Genomic DNA, 15,796 nt, shown 5'->3' on the forward strand with positions numbered 1-15,796 from the left:
CCGAAACGACGTCGCTCAACGTTTATTTTAGGGAGTAACTTATTTTTTCGCATTATTTCTGTAGAAAACTTAACCTCTCAGTTTTATCGATGGCGACGGCGACTTATCCACCGCCACCGCCGTATTACCCGCTCTACAAAAATTACTCCGACGACCCCGATTCCTGCCCCGCGCCGCCGCCACCTATTCAAGGCCCTTACTTCCTCTACGGCGCCAGCTACACGGTATCCCTCAATTTCCAACAATAATCTTCCTAGACCTAGTTGAATTACCATTGATACAATGTTCCCCTAACTTTTTCTTTCAACGATTCTGTAGACGGATGATGTCCTTCCCGGTCTAGAAGAACAGGGTGTTCGTCAATTGTACCCTAAAGGGGATATTGGTATGTGCCTTCAATTTGTACTTTTCACACTGCAGAAAACACTAAAGTTGATTTCAAATTTTAATGGAGTTAATGTGTAAGCTTAAATTGTTAATTACTCTGTTGTTTTTATAGCTTAGGTTGCTTATGAGAATGAATGATAGTGTAGTTCCAATGCTTTGCATCTCTCTGGATGTGTATAAAATGGTCAGAATCCTATGTGTCTGGGTGTCAGTGAGTTATAGATATGTCTTAGGCTCCAAAAAGATTCAAATTTTGGATAATGAATACTATGGCTTTTAATAATCAGTATTTCTGTAACCTAGATTTGAATGTCCATTTTAAATAGGTGGAAATCCCATACATTAATCGAATATGGTATTCGCAAGAACCTTAGTCTATGACATCTATGCATCCAAGCCGGGCCTGAAAGCTGTGCTGTCCTTGGATCTTCTTAGTTAGTTCCCATAGGACTACTTTCTCAGGGGAAAATAATCACATCGACCATGGAATTCACTGTGAACATCACAGAGATTGAGGTTGGGCATGGAGAAAAGAAAATCCTGGAAATTAAGATTGATTGTATATACTTAGTACGTTTTTCAAATTACATGCAATCTAGATGTTATCTGGAAATGATACTGATTGTAGAATTTAGCTTTTTTAACCTAGTTTGTTTTGTTAAAAATTAGATTTCAAGAAAGAGCTCAGGTCTCTTAACAGAGAACTGCAGTTGAATATTTTGGAGCTTGCTGATGTTCTTGTAGAGCGCCCATCGCAGTACGCTAGGAGAGTAGAAGACATCTCTTTAATTTTCAAGAATGTATATCACCTTCTGAATTCTCTGCGTCCACACCAGGTAAAGTAGCTTAGGCTGCATTGATTTAGTTGTTGAATAAAAAACAAATTTAGGCTTTGGCTTCTGCTTTATTGACATTGTCCCGTTATTTTCTCAGGCTAGAGCAACATTGATACATATTCTAGAACTCCAGATACAGCGGCGTAAACAGGCTGTGGAAGACATTAAAAGGTATGTCACCTTTGCCAAGATCTGCAGTTGACTTGGAATGTATCTGTTGTATTGTGAATGAGACTTATACTTTAGATTTCAGTTTCCACTTTTCACTAACCATGTATAGTTAACAATCTGAAGATAAGATCATTGTAAAATGTTTCTAACCTTGCACAGATAAGGTTTTTGCTCGTTACAAATTACAATTTTCTCTGTTATTGACAGCGCTATAATTGATTCCGAGTCAAGGACATTATACTCTTCTTTTGTAGAAATTAGATTTTTATTGAAATATGATTCAAGATGACAAATAGTATAAATTATTCAAATATATTTCGTAATGGGAGTAGACAAGAGCTTTAAGTTTTTTGAGATTGATGCTGTAAATTTCAATGGGTGGTTGGCAGAATCTGCAAATGAGGCATGATGCTCGGTGCATGTGTAGTCAAATATCATAACATTAGAATCTGTAGCATGTCTAGTACCACGGATTCTTATCCACGTTTCGTTCTTGCATTGCATTCTCGTTAAGTTGTTATATGCTTTCACTATATATCATTCACGTTTGTATATCTGGTGACAGGAGAAGAGAAGAAGCACAAAGGCTTCTCACAGAGGCGCTTGGAACTCTCGATGGACAATGAAGATCAACTCATAGGCTTAATGATGAAGTATGCTGAAAGCTTATAAACTTTATTTAGTGCATCCGTGCACAAATAAACTAGTGTAACGATACACTAGTTAAAAAACACTTGAACGCATTCCATCTCCTTCCATCATAGTAAAAATGAAAAAAAAAACGAAAAAATTAGAAGAGATTTATTGAAGAACTTATTTGAAGTGATGATTGATATAGGGGTTGTTCTTGTTGGTGAAACGGCAGTTGAGTCGAATCTCCCCTTGCTTCCCGGTGAGCAGATTAAGGCCTCCCAACCTGCTGATTGACAGCGCAAACTGCTGCTTGAAGTGCCCCAACATGCCAGCGTATTCAAGCGCCAGCTGTGTGGTGTTGTAGCTCTGGAGCAGGTCTTGATCCACCTTCAAAACTGCCTTGTTCGACACCACGTTGCTGTAGTAGTTGTTGCTGAACTTGTACTGCTCTCCGTTTCTGTCTGTCAAGAACACCGTTGGGTCTCTCTGGCCTTTCTTGAGGGTTTTGGGGCATTGCTTTCGCAGCTTCTCCAGTTCGGACTTGGCCATGGAGGGGTCAGGTTTTCCCGTGTTTTTGAAGTTGTAGAGACGATCATTGAGGTTAGCACAGTGTGTCTTTCCCATGGTGTGCGCTCCTAGAAGAGTAGCGTAGTCCATATCGTCTAGCCCCTTCGATTTGAAGTAGGCGATTCCTTGTTCGATGGAGATGGCTGGGGAGGGGAGATCCACCCATGACGCTTTAGATTCCTTTCCGTCTCTTCTGCCTAAGTACACTGGATACGAAGGTCCTCCCGACAAGTAAACAGCGTCTCGAGCAGCAAGGTGGAGGATGTCCGAACAAGAAACAGCTCGGGGGCATCGTATTTCTAGAACCTTCTTGATCTTGTCAATCAGCACGAACCCATCCAGTCCTGAGTTCTTGTTAGATTTTTTCTCCGTCTTTGAACCATCCAATAGAATCGATGCATCGCACCCCTGTTTTTACAATAAAATATGAGGAAAATGAGTTAATGAAACATGAGACCTGCTAAAACACGAAAACTCACATTAACCATGCAGTCGGCATAGAGTAGTTTAAGCAGCTTGGCGGTAATGCTCTTCTCTCGATTCCACCACAACGTAACTTGATGCCTCACGAACGGCTCCACATTCGCGCACGTGTTGAGCTTCTTGTAGAAATGCCGCTTCAGCAGCTTCGACCCTGGTGTCAGAGTAATCGCTGCCTGCATCTGCCCTGCGTACAAGCTCAGCCCGAGCGCTACCACCAACGATATCGCTACCAAATCGAACCCGCCTTCTCTCCTCATTTTATGTTTCCGAAATGAAAACTATCAATCTCGAATTACAAAAATAGGAAGCTTAGTTATTGGTATTGTGTTGAAAACAATGAAATAATGAGTGTGAATATATAGTGAAGCATTGGGCGTGGGAACACATCGGAATGCCAAGCTGTAAATAATAGTATTAATATATGCTTCAAATGTTTGCTTCATTACTTAGCTTGTTCAATTAGATGATTTTTTATTAGTAGTTTTATTTTTTCAATGTACTGAGTTTACGTTGCCTGCATGCCAAGAATAATTTAATGCAACTTTCTTAGTAGTATTTTGGATGGTGACATGTTTACGTTACCATGCACAATTTAATACTCCTAGTGTAATTTCTTTGATATACTAATACTACTCGCTTTGTTGAACAATAGGAGTCTTACTTTATTCACGGCATGAGTTTTACGAAATGCGAGTTTCACTTTTATGAAATAATAAAATACGAGTGAAATGATTAATGGAATATGAGGAGTTTATTTATCATTTAGGGAAAACTACTTAGTGATGTGTCTAGGGCTTTGATTTTGTTTCTGATGTTATGCTTATCTTTATCTAGTTCTAAGACCGCCTTTATGTTTTGATAGACGACAACCACTACGTGTGTGACCCACTTTTTATAGTAGGCAACAACCAGTAATTGTTTTGAATTTATTATTGGATGAGGACTGATAGATAACATTCTGACCTGTGTTACTCGTATGCTTTTGTTTTATTGTTTCTCTAATGGGTTTAGATATATAACGCTTGCTTTACTATTTTTTTTGTTGCTATTTATATTCTTAATTGTTTACTATTTCTAATTTGCTATCTCTTTAGTCTGAGTGTTTTGTATCACATTAAAAGAAACTTTATCTCTACATACTCTTCATATGCTTTGTATTATTGAATAGTACTACTTATTCAGAATTAAATGAAGTATTGTTTAGCACATATATGTAAAAATTAAAATAGACGTTATTAAGTCATTACTTAGGTACCAATTATACAAAAATTTGTCACCCGTTTGCTAGAAGAAAGTGAGTAGATTTCATGTCAATTTGAGACATTTCCAACCATCTAATGTAGTGTGTTGCAAGACTTAAATTTAGTCTATGTCAACTCTTAAAAATCTTTGACAACCAAGTTGTTCTCATCTTTCTTATGGCTAAGCAACATGTGGTGTTTTTATCGAGTCTTGAAATTATGATTTTTGTCAACTACTGAAAACTTTATACCAGCTGCTTTTCAATAAATTAAAAGAATCGACACACATAAGATTTAAATTCTGTTTATCAACAAGATTAGTATCATTCTTATAATTTTTTGTATATAATTATTTTTTCTCCTTTTCTTAAAAGTTCTTTATTTTTTCTTTATGATGACTTATCAGATTGTAATTTCTTATCAAAATTGAATTGGGGTTTTTTGAAGTTTATAAAAAAATGTACTCCTAAAACCCAGCCACAAGCTTCGCAGCAAGTTGTAGTTTTTTTTATAGTCTCTATATATCATGCAAATTAATATTCAAATAAATGAAAATTGGAATTGCTTAGAAAAGGTGATTAATGTGTCTTCAAGTAAAATACAAAGTGCGTGGAATGGGTAAACGAGTATTGTACAGCTGTGATAGCCGACCATAGAAAAATAAATTTCTCATGTCATATTTATCATGTTTTTGCATATGCATGATGACTTTACAAACTATGCATTGGGTCTCTTTCCAAATTCCAAATAATTAATCTATAATTTACAAACTATATATTACAATTCAAGTAGTACTATTAAGCATGTATGTTTACCGATCAACAAGTCCATAAGAGCATCCCCATCCGTGCTCTTAGTTAAGAGCATGGAAGTGGGTCCGGATCCACTTTTACTCCTTGTCCTTAGCTAAAAGCACAACACCCACATCCGTGCTCTTAGCTAAGGACAAGCTCAAGGGTCTCACCATTCTATTATTCAATTTAAATAAAAATATTTCCACAATATTAAAATGCATTAAAAATACCCGAAATACTATTACAAATTACAAAATAATTAAAAATTACATAATTAAAATCCTAAAAATTAAAAATTACACAATTAAAATCCTAAAAATTAAAAATTACATAATCAAAATCAATAAAATTAAAAAGACGCACTACTCGTTGCCGAATTTCGCCCAAATGTGATTGATTAGATCTTTTTGTAACTCAGTGTGGGCTCTTGTATCGCGCATTGTGTGTCTTCTTTCGATCCTCTCGTTCACCGTCGTATGCACACCTCGGCGTGGGGGAGACCTCGCGGTTGAGCTTCCGGCTTCATCCTCGTCGTAAAAGTTAGCCGTCATCGGTCATTCGTCAGCTATAATCATGTTGTGCAAGATAATACACGTGTACATGATGTCGGCGATATTCTTAACGTACCAAAGCCGAGAAGGGGACTTCACAATGTTGAATCGACCTTGAAGGACACCAAAAGCTCTTTCGACGTCTTTCCTAGCAGATTCTTGACGCTGCGCAAAAAGAATCCGTCTTTGCTCTTGTGGATTGCTGAACGACTTCACGAAAGTCGACCACCTTGGGTAGATACCATCGGCGAGATAGTAACCCATGTGGTATGCATTTCCATTGACGGTGAAGTCGATCGCCGGTGCTACACCATTCAAAACATCATCGAAGAGTGGTGAAGAATATAACACGTTCAAGTCGTTGTTGGATCCGGCAACACCGAAATATGCATGCCAAATCCATAGGCGGTAGTCGGCAACCGCTTCAAGGATAAGCGTTGGGCCGCCACCTTTGTGGCCGCTTAAGTGTTGCCCCCTCCAAGCAGTCGGGCAATTCTTCCACTTCCAATGCATGCAGTCAATACGTGCCTAGCATACCGGGAAAACCGTGGACTGTTTCGTGAAGACGAAGCAACCGTTGACAATCGTCGGTGGTGGGTGCCCGAAGGAATTCCTCGCCGAAAGCAGAACGAACGCCATCGCAAAAATTCTTGAGGCATAGGATTCCAGTTGACTCACCGACATGCAAATACTCGTCGAAGAGGTCGGCCGTTTGCCCAGTAGCAAGTTGTCGGATGGCACAAGTACACTTTTGCAACGCCGTGAGACTTTGCCGACCGGTTGCGTCCCGCACCTTCTTGAAAGTATTCAACGCGGGTGGACAATGTGTTGACAATACGCATAAACAACCGTTTTGACATGCGAAAACGGCGCCGAAAGTAATCTTCTGGATACCGCGGTTGGTCGGAAAAATAGTCGGCAACGAGCCTTTCATGGGCTCCCTCTCGATCACGAGGGATGTAGCGACGTTTTGCTCTAGTTGGTTGAGGAGGAGGGGCGGGGGTATTGGCGGCGACATAGGCTTCATAGGCGGCACGATATTGTTCATAATATTCTTGTTCTTCGCGCTCCGCTTCCGCAATGAGATTGGTGAAATCTATTTTTGAATTTTTTAGAGAGAGTTTGGGTGAGAGAGGAAGATGTAGATGATTTAGTATGAAAAAGTATGAATGAGAGATAATTTGATGTGAAAAGTGGATGATGAATGTGTGTATTTATAGATGATTTTGGGATTAAAAAAAATCACAAAAATCCAAAAAAAAGTCCATAAACGGCTCTATTTTTTTGGAATCCAAAAAAAAAAAAAAATTGGTATAATTTTGAATTATTTATGAATTTTTTTTTAAAAAAAAAAAAGAAAATTCGAATTTGCCGACGGCTATGCCGTTGGCCAATAAGAAGACGCCACGTAGGCCGCTGCTCAGCGGCACGGACGGACAGCTTGCAGCGGCGGACGAGGTCGTCCTGTGCAGGCTGGCACGGACGCAGACAGACGGCAAAAAAATGCACCGCCATTGCGGATGCTCTAATGTTTACTCCCTCCGTCCCAGATAATTTGTCCCAGTTTTCCATTTCGGTCCGTCCCAAATAATTTGTCCCATTTCACTTTTACCATTTTTGGTAGTGGACCCCATATTCCACTAACTCATTAATACTCACATTTTATTATAAAACTAATATATAAAGGTAGGACCCACATTCAACTAACTTTTTCAACCCACTTTTCATTACAATTCTTAAAATCCGTGTCCGGTCAAAGTGACCCGAATTATCCGGGATGGAGGGAGTAATTTTTACCATTTTAAAAGAGGATCCACTTAATATAACAACCATAAAACACAAGGAAACCTCGAAAATTGGGAAAACAATAAATAAAGAAATGTGGTCCTTTGACTTCCTATTTTTAAATGGGCTATTTAGAATATAAATGGGAATTGGGCTTCCATATCAAAAATAATTAAAGGCCTAATCTAATTAGCCCAATTCTAGTTCAGGCCCAATGCTTCTTTCTTATTCCTATACGTCAATATCTCTTTCACGCACCCACATAATGATAATTGTATTTAAAATTGTTGGTTAATAAACGATTCACGATAGATGGTTTAATTATTGGTTTTTAGAAACAATTTTTCCCACACAAATTTGTGATTGGCTAGTAAGCGTGTGATATTATTCGATATTGAATAATCCAACAGTTTGATAATTTACAATTTACTTTTCAAATTTGATTCAGACCACTAGTTAAATGTCTTTTATTACGGCTTCAAGTTAGTTACTTTTCTATGAAAAAGAAAATCGATTGCTCAAATTCTTTAATTATGACCCCACCTAAAAAGCCTAATTTGGCTGCAAAGATAATCTCCTACAAAATTAAATGTAGTTTCCAGAAATTAATAGAGTTTCTGTAACTTATAATACTAATCAAATGTGTAATTTATGTATATTTGTCCAAATTAAAGGAAAAATAATCATGCACATCACAAAGTTTTCAATTTTCGTAGCTATTTCACCTGTCATATTTTTAGCGGAGTACGTGATGATGTAATAATTGTTTTTAAGCATATCACTCATCACATAAAACATGCATAATCATACGAATAAGAAAGAGATTTAATATTCCTAGCATAGTCATAATATTTCCTAGTGTTTAAAAATGTTTGTCACATTATCCGCATATTTTGCCAGAAATGAGACGGATATGATAATTGCAAAAATTGCAAACTTAGTATATTATTCAGTTTTTGAAAAAATCGGAATCAACCTGAATTTACAATTTAGTCCAAAGCAAAATAGGAGTAATGCTTAGTTTTGGACTGATAAAACATCTAAAAATAATTAATAAAATTGAAACCTCAAACAAGAACAAAAAATTAATAATAAAACTGAAACCGGGAGAAAAAGAATAATCACCATTCTGCAAAATACAAATTTACTCGACACAATAATTCGTTAGTTTTCACATATTTTCAATACTTTGAAAAATAGTGGTCGACAAAAATGAATCAGCTCTCGCGTTTTCGCGTAGGTGAAAACGTCAATATTTTAATAGACGCAATCAATTTCGTAATCTTTTTAGGAAAGCGCTTTTCACACGTATTTTTTGGACCTATACTACTACTCATGATTAAATAATATTTGGGGGTTTTATCTTTTTGAGGCTATAAAATTGACCCGAATCTGTTTTCAATTTTCATCCATCTCTGACTTGACTAATTTTGGGAATTCGGTTGGAAAGTGGAATCTCATTCATTGCACTTCTACCTCATCCTAAATTAAATTAAAGTAAATGACTTCTTTTTGTGTCTATAATCTATATTGTAGGAGTTGGTTTGAAATAAATTTTCCCTCAATTCCTCTAATTTCTATCAATTTATCTCGTAATAATCCAAAAGTTGCTACTAATATTTTGGTAGACATGTGGGGTGTTGTTTTGTAGATCCATGGAGAGATCCATACATATGTACTTTCTCTATTTTTTCAACTCCTTTATGTCATGTGGCTGGGTTCAAAATGATAGAGCACGGGGCTTTAATTTTATAGTTTATCCCGTGTGCATGTGTACAATGAGCTTGAAAGAGGAGGTGGCTGGGAGGCGAATCGATGGGATGTTGGGGCAAGCAATCGGTTGCAGAGGTTGAGGATGGTGCGGCACACATATTGTCTTTGTCTGAAACAAAATATTGAAAAAAAATAAATTTACTTTAATTAGCATGCTTGTAGTAGTAATTATAAATTCATAATCATATATTTCATCAGATCTACAAAAATTAGTCATAATCTATGTTTTTATTATAGTACAGTACAACCTATGACTGGGTTATTTTGTGGAGATAATGAATATACGTGGACTAATAATCAAATGTTTGTTCTATCTAAAATATGACATACATAATTATAGGCTTACTGGTTATTTAAATTATGAAATAATCTTTTTTTTTATTTTAAAGAAATAACATCGTTTTAAAAAAATTACTTTAATATTTAATTTTTAAATATAAAATTTAATCAAATTTCAAAATTTAAATGATCCGTACTATCTTATAATTATATACGCATATACAGATTTTTGTCGGAAATTTGTGAGAAACAGACTTCTACACAGCAAAAATGGACCGTCAAACACTACACGTAAAATCGTTAATTTATCTCTCTTTTTTTCTGCCCTACAAATATGCGTGAATTTTGGGGTCAAAGACTTAATATAGTCCTTTACTTTATTTTATTTCTACAACATAATTAATTTTGTAAGAAATTTAGTGGTATGGCATCTCTCTCATTCCTCAGTAAGGAAAGCGCATAATAAATAGCGACTACAAATTTATATTCACTCATGCATAAAGAAAAGAACTTTATAATTGAGGAATTTTCCACAATAACAAAAGATAAGGCCCCATAACCATTTGTAATAATAAAATTAAGATGGAAGTATATAGTTTTGTTTAAATAAGGTTACTACTCCACATATTGCATTATCTATTAATTACGAGTAATTTAATTAGTTTCATATTTCCATTAATAAATACTTTCTTTATTTATCATTAAATATTTTATTTTGTCGTTTTAAAATATTCATCATTACATATATACTATAGCTCATGTATAACTTTTATTATATTTACTAAATGAGTCTCATATATATTCACTTCTTCCAAATGTGTCTCACTATTCTTTAAACTTTGGCTATCCCAAATGAAACAATTAATGATATGCCTAAAATTAGTAGGTAACAATTAATATGACACCCCTATACTACATAACACAATTAAGACAAGTCAAACTAAAATTTCCCACCTTTTAATTTCATGCTTATTAATTAAATAGTTTTCAACTCTCCACATCTTTTCCTAGCGCGAAAAATTTAATTTAGCCGCCAAATATCTACCTAAATTATAAAGTTATTTATATGTAAATACACAATTTTGAAATGATTTCTATTTTAAAAATCTAAAAGATGCAATTTAACTATCTTATTTTTTCTCGCAAATTAATTTTCTTTGATTTTTCACAATTTTTTGTCTGAAATCATTTAACACCCAGCATTTGCTTGTGGAAAAAAAGTCCAATTCGCATGGGATTGGTCGTTTGACTTGAAATAATAGCATTTGACAAAACTAAACCCTCTAGATAAAAAGTAGCATCCCATCACCCCATCTTTGATTTCAACATATATATATATATATATACATAGTGCAATTAAACTAAGAGAACCAAAATTGATTCAATTCATTTCACAAAAAAACACTACAAATTATACCATTTACATTATTTCACATTTTTTTGTTCGTTACTCCAAGGCAATCCAAACCTTGATGCATCACAACATCTAAAAGAGAAAAAGAAGGAAAAGGGTTTTGCTTTACACAGTAAGTATTTTCTTGTGCATGAACCGTAAACGACGACGTTTAAGATCGACCTAAACCCGACGTCTAAGCATCAAGAACTAGAAGCATAAAGTTGGGATTTTTAGCTTTTCTTGAAGTTGTTTTTCCATGAATCTTCATCTTGTTTCTGTGCTTTATGTTGGTGGATGCATGACCAAAATAAATATACTTTACTTGCCCACCTATTTTTGAAAAGCTATAAGCCTCTCTCCCCCACTATCTTTTTCAAGATAAAGATTGAATCTTTTTTGCCAAATTGCATTCTTTTCCCACCATTTCTTTCACACTTCAAACCACATATATTTCCCCCACTCCCATTTTTCCCTTAGCTACTCCTCTAGATGATTAGAAAAATATCACAATCCCTTATAGCTTGTTATAGATTGTGCTTAATTAATTAAACAAGGTGCATGTTGGTGGAGGAAGTGATCTAATCTCAAGTTTTAGATTAGGTACTAATTATTTCTCATAATCCCAACTTCATTAAGGTTCAAGAAAATGGCCTCTTTCGGCGGCGGCGGCGGCCAATCCACAGCCAAAATCCTATTCATCATCACTATTAACATGGCTTTCCTAATCTTGTCAAGCACCTCACAATCAGGTAATTCATCAAAAAAAAAATTGATGTTATGTTTATAAATCTGTAGTTAAATTTGATCATTAAACATAGTGTTAAATTTGATCAGATTCGAGTAGTTACTTGGATGATACGGGGAGAGTAGACCCTTTGGATGGTTTCAAGAAATACAGAGGAGGCTACGATATAACGGACAAAAACTACTGGAGCGTAAGCATCTAATTCAATTTCAAATCTTTTGTTTCGTACGTCAAAGAATTTGACATTGACTTGAATATATGTTTGTATTTTTTATAATGTGTTGATTGCATTGTGTGCAGTGTGTGTGAGAGTTCGAGAGATGTCTAATTTTACAACTATTCCGAATTTCAAATATTTACCGTAGTTATGGTATTCAGATTGTAGAATAGTGAATTTGGAATTGAAGACTCCGGTCTAATTTCAAATCCACGTCTTTAATTCTATGCTACCAAACAGACCCTTGGTTTTTTTGCGTGCAGTCGACCGCATTCACAGGCATATATGGATACAGCATTGCAGTTGTGTGGCTTCTATGCGGTGTTGCATATGGAGGATTTCTTCTTGTAAGAAGCTGTTGTTTCAAAGGGAGAAAACTCAAGAAAAAGAGAGCACTTTGTCACAAAAATTGCTATGTCCTACCTATCCTCTTATCAATTGTTTTTACCCTTCTTGCCATGTAAGTAAACTCTTGCTATTCTCGGGTTCGAGTCCATCATGATTCAGCCTTTAAAAAATTTTATGTTTATTTATTTCAGACTGGGGATTGGACTAGTTCTTGGAGGGAATGCCAAGTTCCATTCGAGGGCGAAGACTGTGATAGACATCATAATCGACACAGCGGACGACGCCTCGGACACAATCTACAACACGACCGGGGCCATGAGGGAGATGAGCGTAACCTTAGAATCCGTCAATGCGGATCCTGAGACGACGCGCTTCCTCACCTCAACGTCCCAGAGGCTCGATGTCCAGGCCGATGATATCGCTAGACAAGCCTCCAAGAACCGGCGCCTCATCGAAAAGGGCCTCAAGATTGTGTATGTCTTCTTCTCTCCATATCCATATCCATATCTTATGTCTATAATAAAATGCAGAGGAATGACTAATTTTTGCTGATATTTGCAGTTATATAATAACAACGGTAACAATTTCATTGACTTTGGTTGCTGTGATTTCTCTTCTAGGTAACACTAATAGTCTAATACACTATAGATCTACGTTAATTTCATTCACAATAAATATAAACTAATTGAGTTTTCTTTGTTATGCAGCATTAGGCATCCTGAAATTTCAGAAGATTGTTCAAATGTAATTACTTTTTTCACTCATCTTTTTCCTTTGGGTAACTCAACTGTAAAAACTTAAAAACTTTTCGTCAAACTTTCGTCCAATTTCTTTATGAAACATAGTATTACTGTTTTTTCTCATACACTAACTTGGCATTTGCAGGATTATTGCAATATGCTGGATATTGACTGTCCTAAGCTGGTTGTTCTTTGGAATCTATTTCTTCCTAGAAAAGTAGGTTCCTGGATTCCTTAACTGAACTAAACTAGGAAAACAAACGCTTGATTCTGATCCAACATGTCTTGTTTTCCAGCTTCTCCGAAGACACGTGTACCGCGCTCGAAAGCTTCCAGAAGGATCCATACAACAACAGCCTGAGCTCCATCCTACCCTGTGACGAGCTGCTCTCTGCAAAATCGGTCTTGGACGATGTGAGCGCAGGAATCTACGACTTGGTGAACGAGGTATGGTACAAGGGATCTATCAACATTGGCATGCCTTTCAACAAAAAGATTATAACCTTTCGACATACAAGATTATAACTGAAAGCAACGAAAAATGCAGGTGAACAACAACATATCGACATCATTTGGAAACATCGTGCAGATCTGCAACCCTTTTTCTCCGCCACCTCTGCACGAATACCAGCCGTGGAGCTGTCCCTCTGGATCCATCCAAATAGGCGAAATCCCTCGGGTGCTGCGGATGCTGGTGTGTCCCGACTCGGAGGGGCAGGTGTGCAACGGAGGGATCCTGGTCCCTGCAGCCGAGTACAACACCATTCAAGCCTACACCTCCTCGATACAGAAGCTTCTAGACGTCTACCCCAGCATGGAAGCACTAGTCGAGTGCCAAACTGTGGAGGATGCCTTCGCTGAGATACTCGGAAAAGAGTGTGGGCCTCTCAAGAGGCATGCTAAAATGGTGTGGGCTTCGCTGCTCTTCCTCTCGTTAACCATGGTTGCGTTAGTCCTCATTTCGGTTGTCGGAGCACAACATCGACGGACACAACATTCTTTCAGTGCTTCTGTGAAACCAGACTCGGTTTTTATCACACCTGATGTGCTGGAATCTGGAGCAGCTCAGACCAGAGACAGAATATAGTAGACGGTATCGGTTTTTGTACAGGTAGACACATATTATACAGAGAATCGGCCTAGTTTAGGTGATCCAATACAACACACGCCGTAGAATTATACCAATACGATATAGAGCCAACGGGGGTAAACCCCTGGCTCCCTTTTGTATTACAAATGCTTAGGCCAAAAAAATATTTTTGCCAAGCAACATAGCAGCACTACAGAAACACTTCAGAATATAAAAATCAACTCTTTATGTAAAATACTGAATGCAGCAAGACAGAGCTTCAACAAAAGAGGCAAGGGAGAATAAATATCACCAAAATTCCAAAATCTGATTTACTACAGAAGATGTCCAAAATTCCATTTAAATAAATCTTTCATTCAATTTCTCTAGAGAAAAATAAACAACGAAAATTCTTCAGGGTGGCATGCTCACAGATCTTGAACACTCAAACCTGGAAACACAATGAAGAAAGTTCATTTTTTTAGTATGTGAATAATTAAATGAAAAAATAGGATGATCAACATAAAAGGTTGAAGTTTTTATCACTTCCAAGTATATATATCACGAAATTTCTATATTTCACTAACTGTTCCTGTGAATGAAAAAGACGGTACACAGCCAATGTGCATTGATAATGAATCAAGTTTCTTAAAGAAGCATAGAATGTAGTCGTATATTGTACTGATAATAGTCACATACTTCCACTAGAAAATCAAATTCTCTACTAGAGAGTATAGATGCAACGAATATAAATCATTCATATAAACGAAGTTTAAAAACATACCAGGTGGAAGGGACTGCTTCAGTTTGTCAGCCTTCTGAAGATCAAACACGCAGAGGGTGTACAGGTACTTCGAGCACCTGACCTTGAACTTAACCACATCTTTGCTCTTCTTGATCCTCACAGACGTTGCGTCAGGCCTTCTAGCTGTCAGAAGGAAGTCCTTTATCTCATGAATCTGCTTCGGCTGCAAATTACATAACAGAACACGGCGAGAGTTAGAACAAAAGTTTGCTGCAGAAACCTAATCAGCAATCAAACATAACACTTCACTCCTAACAGTAGCAATAACACAGTGCTATTGTAGCTTACAGTATACAATTTTACCGAAATAATCGCTAAAAGTGCATTGTATTGTAGCCTACAGTATACAATTTTATCGAAATAATCGCTAAAAGTGCGTTGAGATACAATGCAATAGAAATAAAAAGCTTCAAAGCATCCGAGGAAAACTATAAAGTATTGTAGCCAGGATTAGAAAGCCTAAAAAACAGAAATTGATGTAATAGAAACTGATGAAACAGAAAATCATCTTATCTTCGATCAATAAGAAACAAATATGAGTGGAAAATACAAATGCTGAATGAAGCCTAAAACACTGAAACTGATGAAATTTGATTTGTTTCATAACACAGCATATTTTGAAAAAATAGTGATTAACAAATGTGTAATTGAGTAAAAAATCATACCAGAATCAGATCGATAATTACAAGGAAATTATAAAAATAAGCGTAAAACGCATACAGCCAACGCAATTCATACAATAAACACAAAGGAAATTATCAGGATTTATTTTCTCATGAACTAGAACAAAGGAACAAAGCAAAAACTAAACCATTAATCTACATACATGATACAGCTCTAGCTTGATTAGTAGCAATAGCAACAAATATATCTATGAACAAATTAGCTAATTAACGATTCAAAATGATTAAAAAGTTCAGAAACAGCTCACCATTTTAGCAAATTGAATTGTGCAATTCCGTCGATAAACTCCGAT

The 15,796-nt window shown here is 36.3% G+C and overlaps 4 protein-coding genes across 7 annotated transcripts; 2 read left to right on the forward strand and 2 right to left on the reverse strand.

Annotated features, from left to right (window-relative positions):
* The first annotated feature begins 64 nt into the window (after positions 1–64).
* LOC125185201 (mediator of RNA polymerase II transcription subunit 7a-like) lies at positions 65–2,647 on the forward strand. 3 transcript variants are annotated; one of them, XM_048081699.1, is made up of 6 exons: positions 65–224; positions 319–385; positions 1,057–1,223; positions 1,321–1,394; positions 1,960–2,047; positions 2,233–2,647. In XM_048081699.1, the coding sequence occupies exons 1-5, from the start codon at positions 90–92 to the stop codon at positions 2,018–2,020; spliced, it is 504 nt and encodes a 167-aa protein (XP_047937656.1). In that variant the 5' UTR covers positions 65–89; the 3' UTR covers positions 2,021–2,047; positions 2,233–2,647. The 3 variants fall into 3 exon arrangements, with proteins under 3 accessions (XP_047937656.1, XP_047937657.1, XP_047937655.1); XM_048081700.1 differs by having other exon boundaries at positions 2,260–2,647; XM_048081698.1 differs by lacking the exon at positions 2,233–2,647 and having other exon boundaries at positions 1,960–2,137.
* On the reverse strand, positions 2,049–3,391 carry LOC125185198 (probable peroxidase 26). Its single transcript, XM_048081694.1, has 2 exons — positions 3,074–3,391; positions 2,049–3,002 (listed from the first exon to the last, which is right to left on the reverse strand). The coding sequence occupies exons 1-2, from the start codon at positions 3,332–3,334 to the stop codon at positions 2,208–2,210; spliced, it is 1,056 nt and encodes a 351-aa protein (XP_047937651.1). The 5' UTR covers positions 3,335–3,391; the 3' UTR covers positions 2,049–2,207.
* A 7,497-nt stretch (positions 3,392–10,888) lies between these two features.
* On the forward strand, positions 10,889–14,271 carry LOC125185585. Of its 2 annotated transcripts, XM_048082146.1 has the most exons (10): positions 10,889–11,026; positions 11,533–11,645; positions 11,731–11,831; positions 12,122–12,318; positions 12,398–12,679; positions 12,768–12,826; positions 12,914–12,950; positions 13,092–13,163; positions 13,243–13,393; positions 13,494–14,271. In XM_048082146.1, exons 2-10 carry the CDS (start codon positions 11,543–11,545, stop codon positions 14,031–14,033), a joined length of 1,542 nt encoding a protein of 513 aa, XP_047938103.1. In that variant the 5' UTR covers positions 10,889–11,026; positions 11,533–11,542; the 3' UTR covers positions 14,034–14,271. The 2 variants fall into 2 exon arrangements, with proteins under 2 accessions (XP_047938103.1, XP_047938102.1); XM_048082145.1 differs by lacking the exon at positions 10,889–11,026 and having other exon boundaries at positions 11,370–11,645.
* Positions 14,272–14,294: 23 nt separating this feature from the next.
* LOC125185586 (60S ribosomal protein L38-like) lies at positions 14,295–15,796 on the reverse strand. Its single transcript, XM_048082147.1, has 3 exons — positions 15,752–15,796; positions 14,800–14,983; positions 14,295–14,466 (listed from the first exon to the last, which is right to left on the reverse strand). The coding sequence occupies exons 1-3, from the start codon at positions 15,752–15,754 to the stop codon at positions 14,444–14,446; spliced, it is 210 nt and encodes a 69-aa protein (XP_047938104.1). The 5' UTR covers positions 15,755–15,796; the 3' UTR covers positions 14,295–14,443.

The sequence above is a fragment of the Salvia hispanica genome, chromosome 4, assembly GCF_023119035.1.
Source record: "Salvia hispanica cultivar TCC Black 2014 chromosome 4, UniMelb_Shisp_WGS_1.0, whole genome shotgun sequence".
NCBI lineage: Eukaryota > Viridiplantae > Streptophyta > Magnoliopsida > Lamiales > Lamiaceae > Salvia > Salvia hispanica.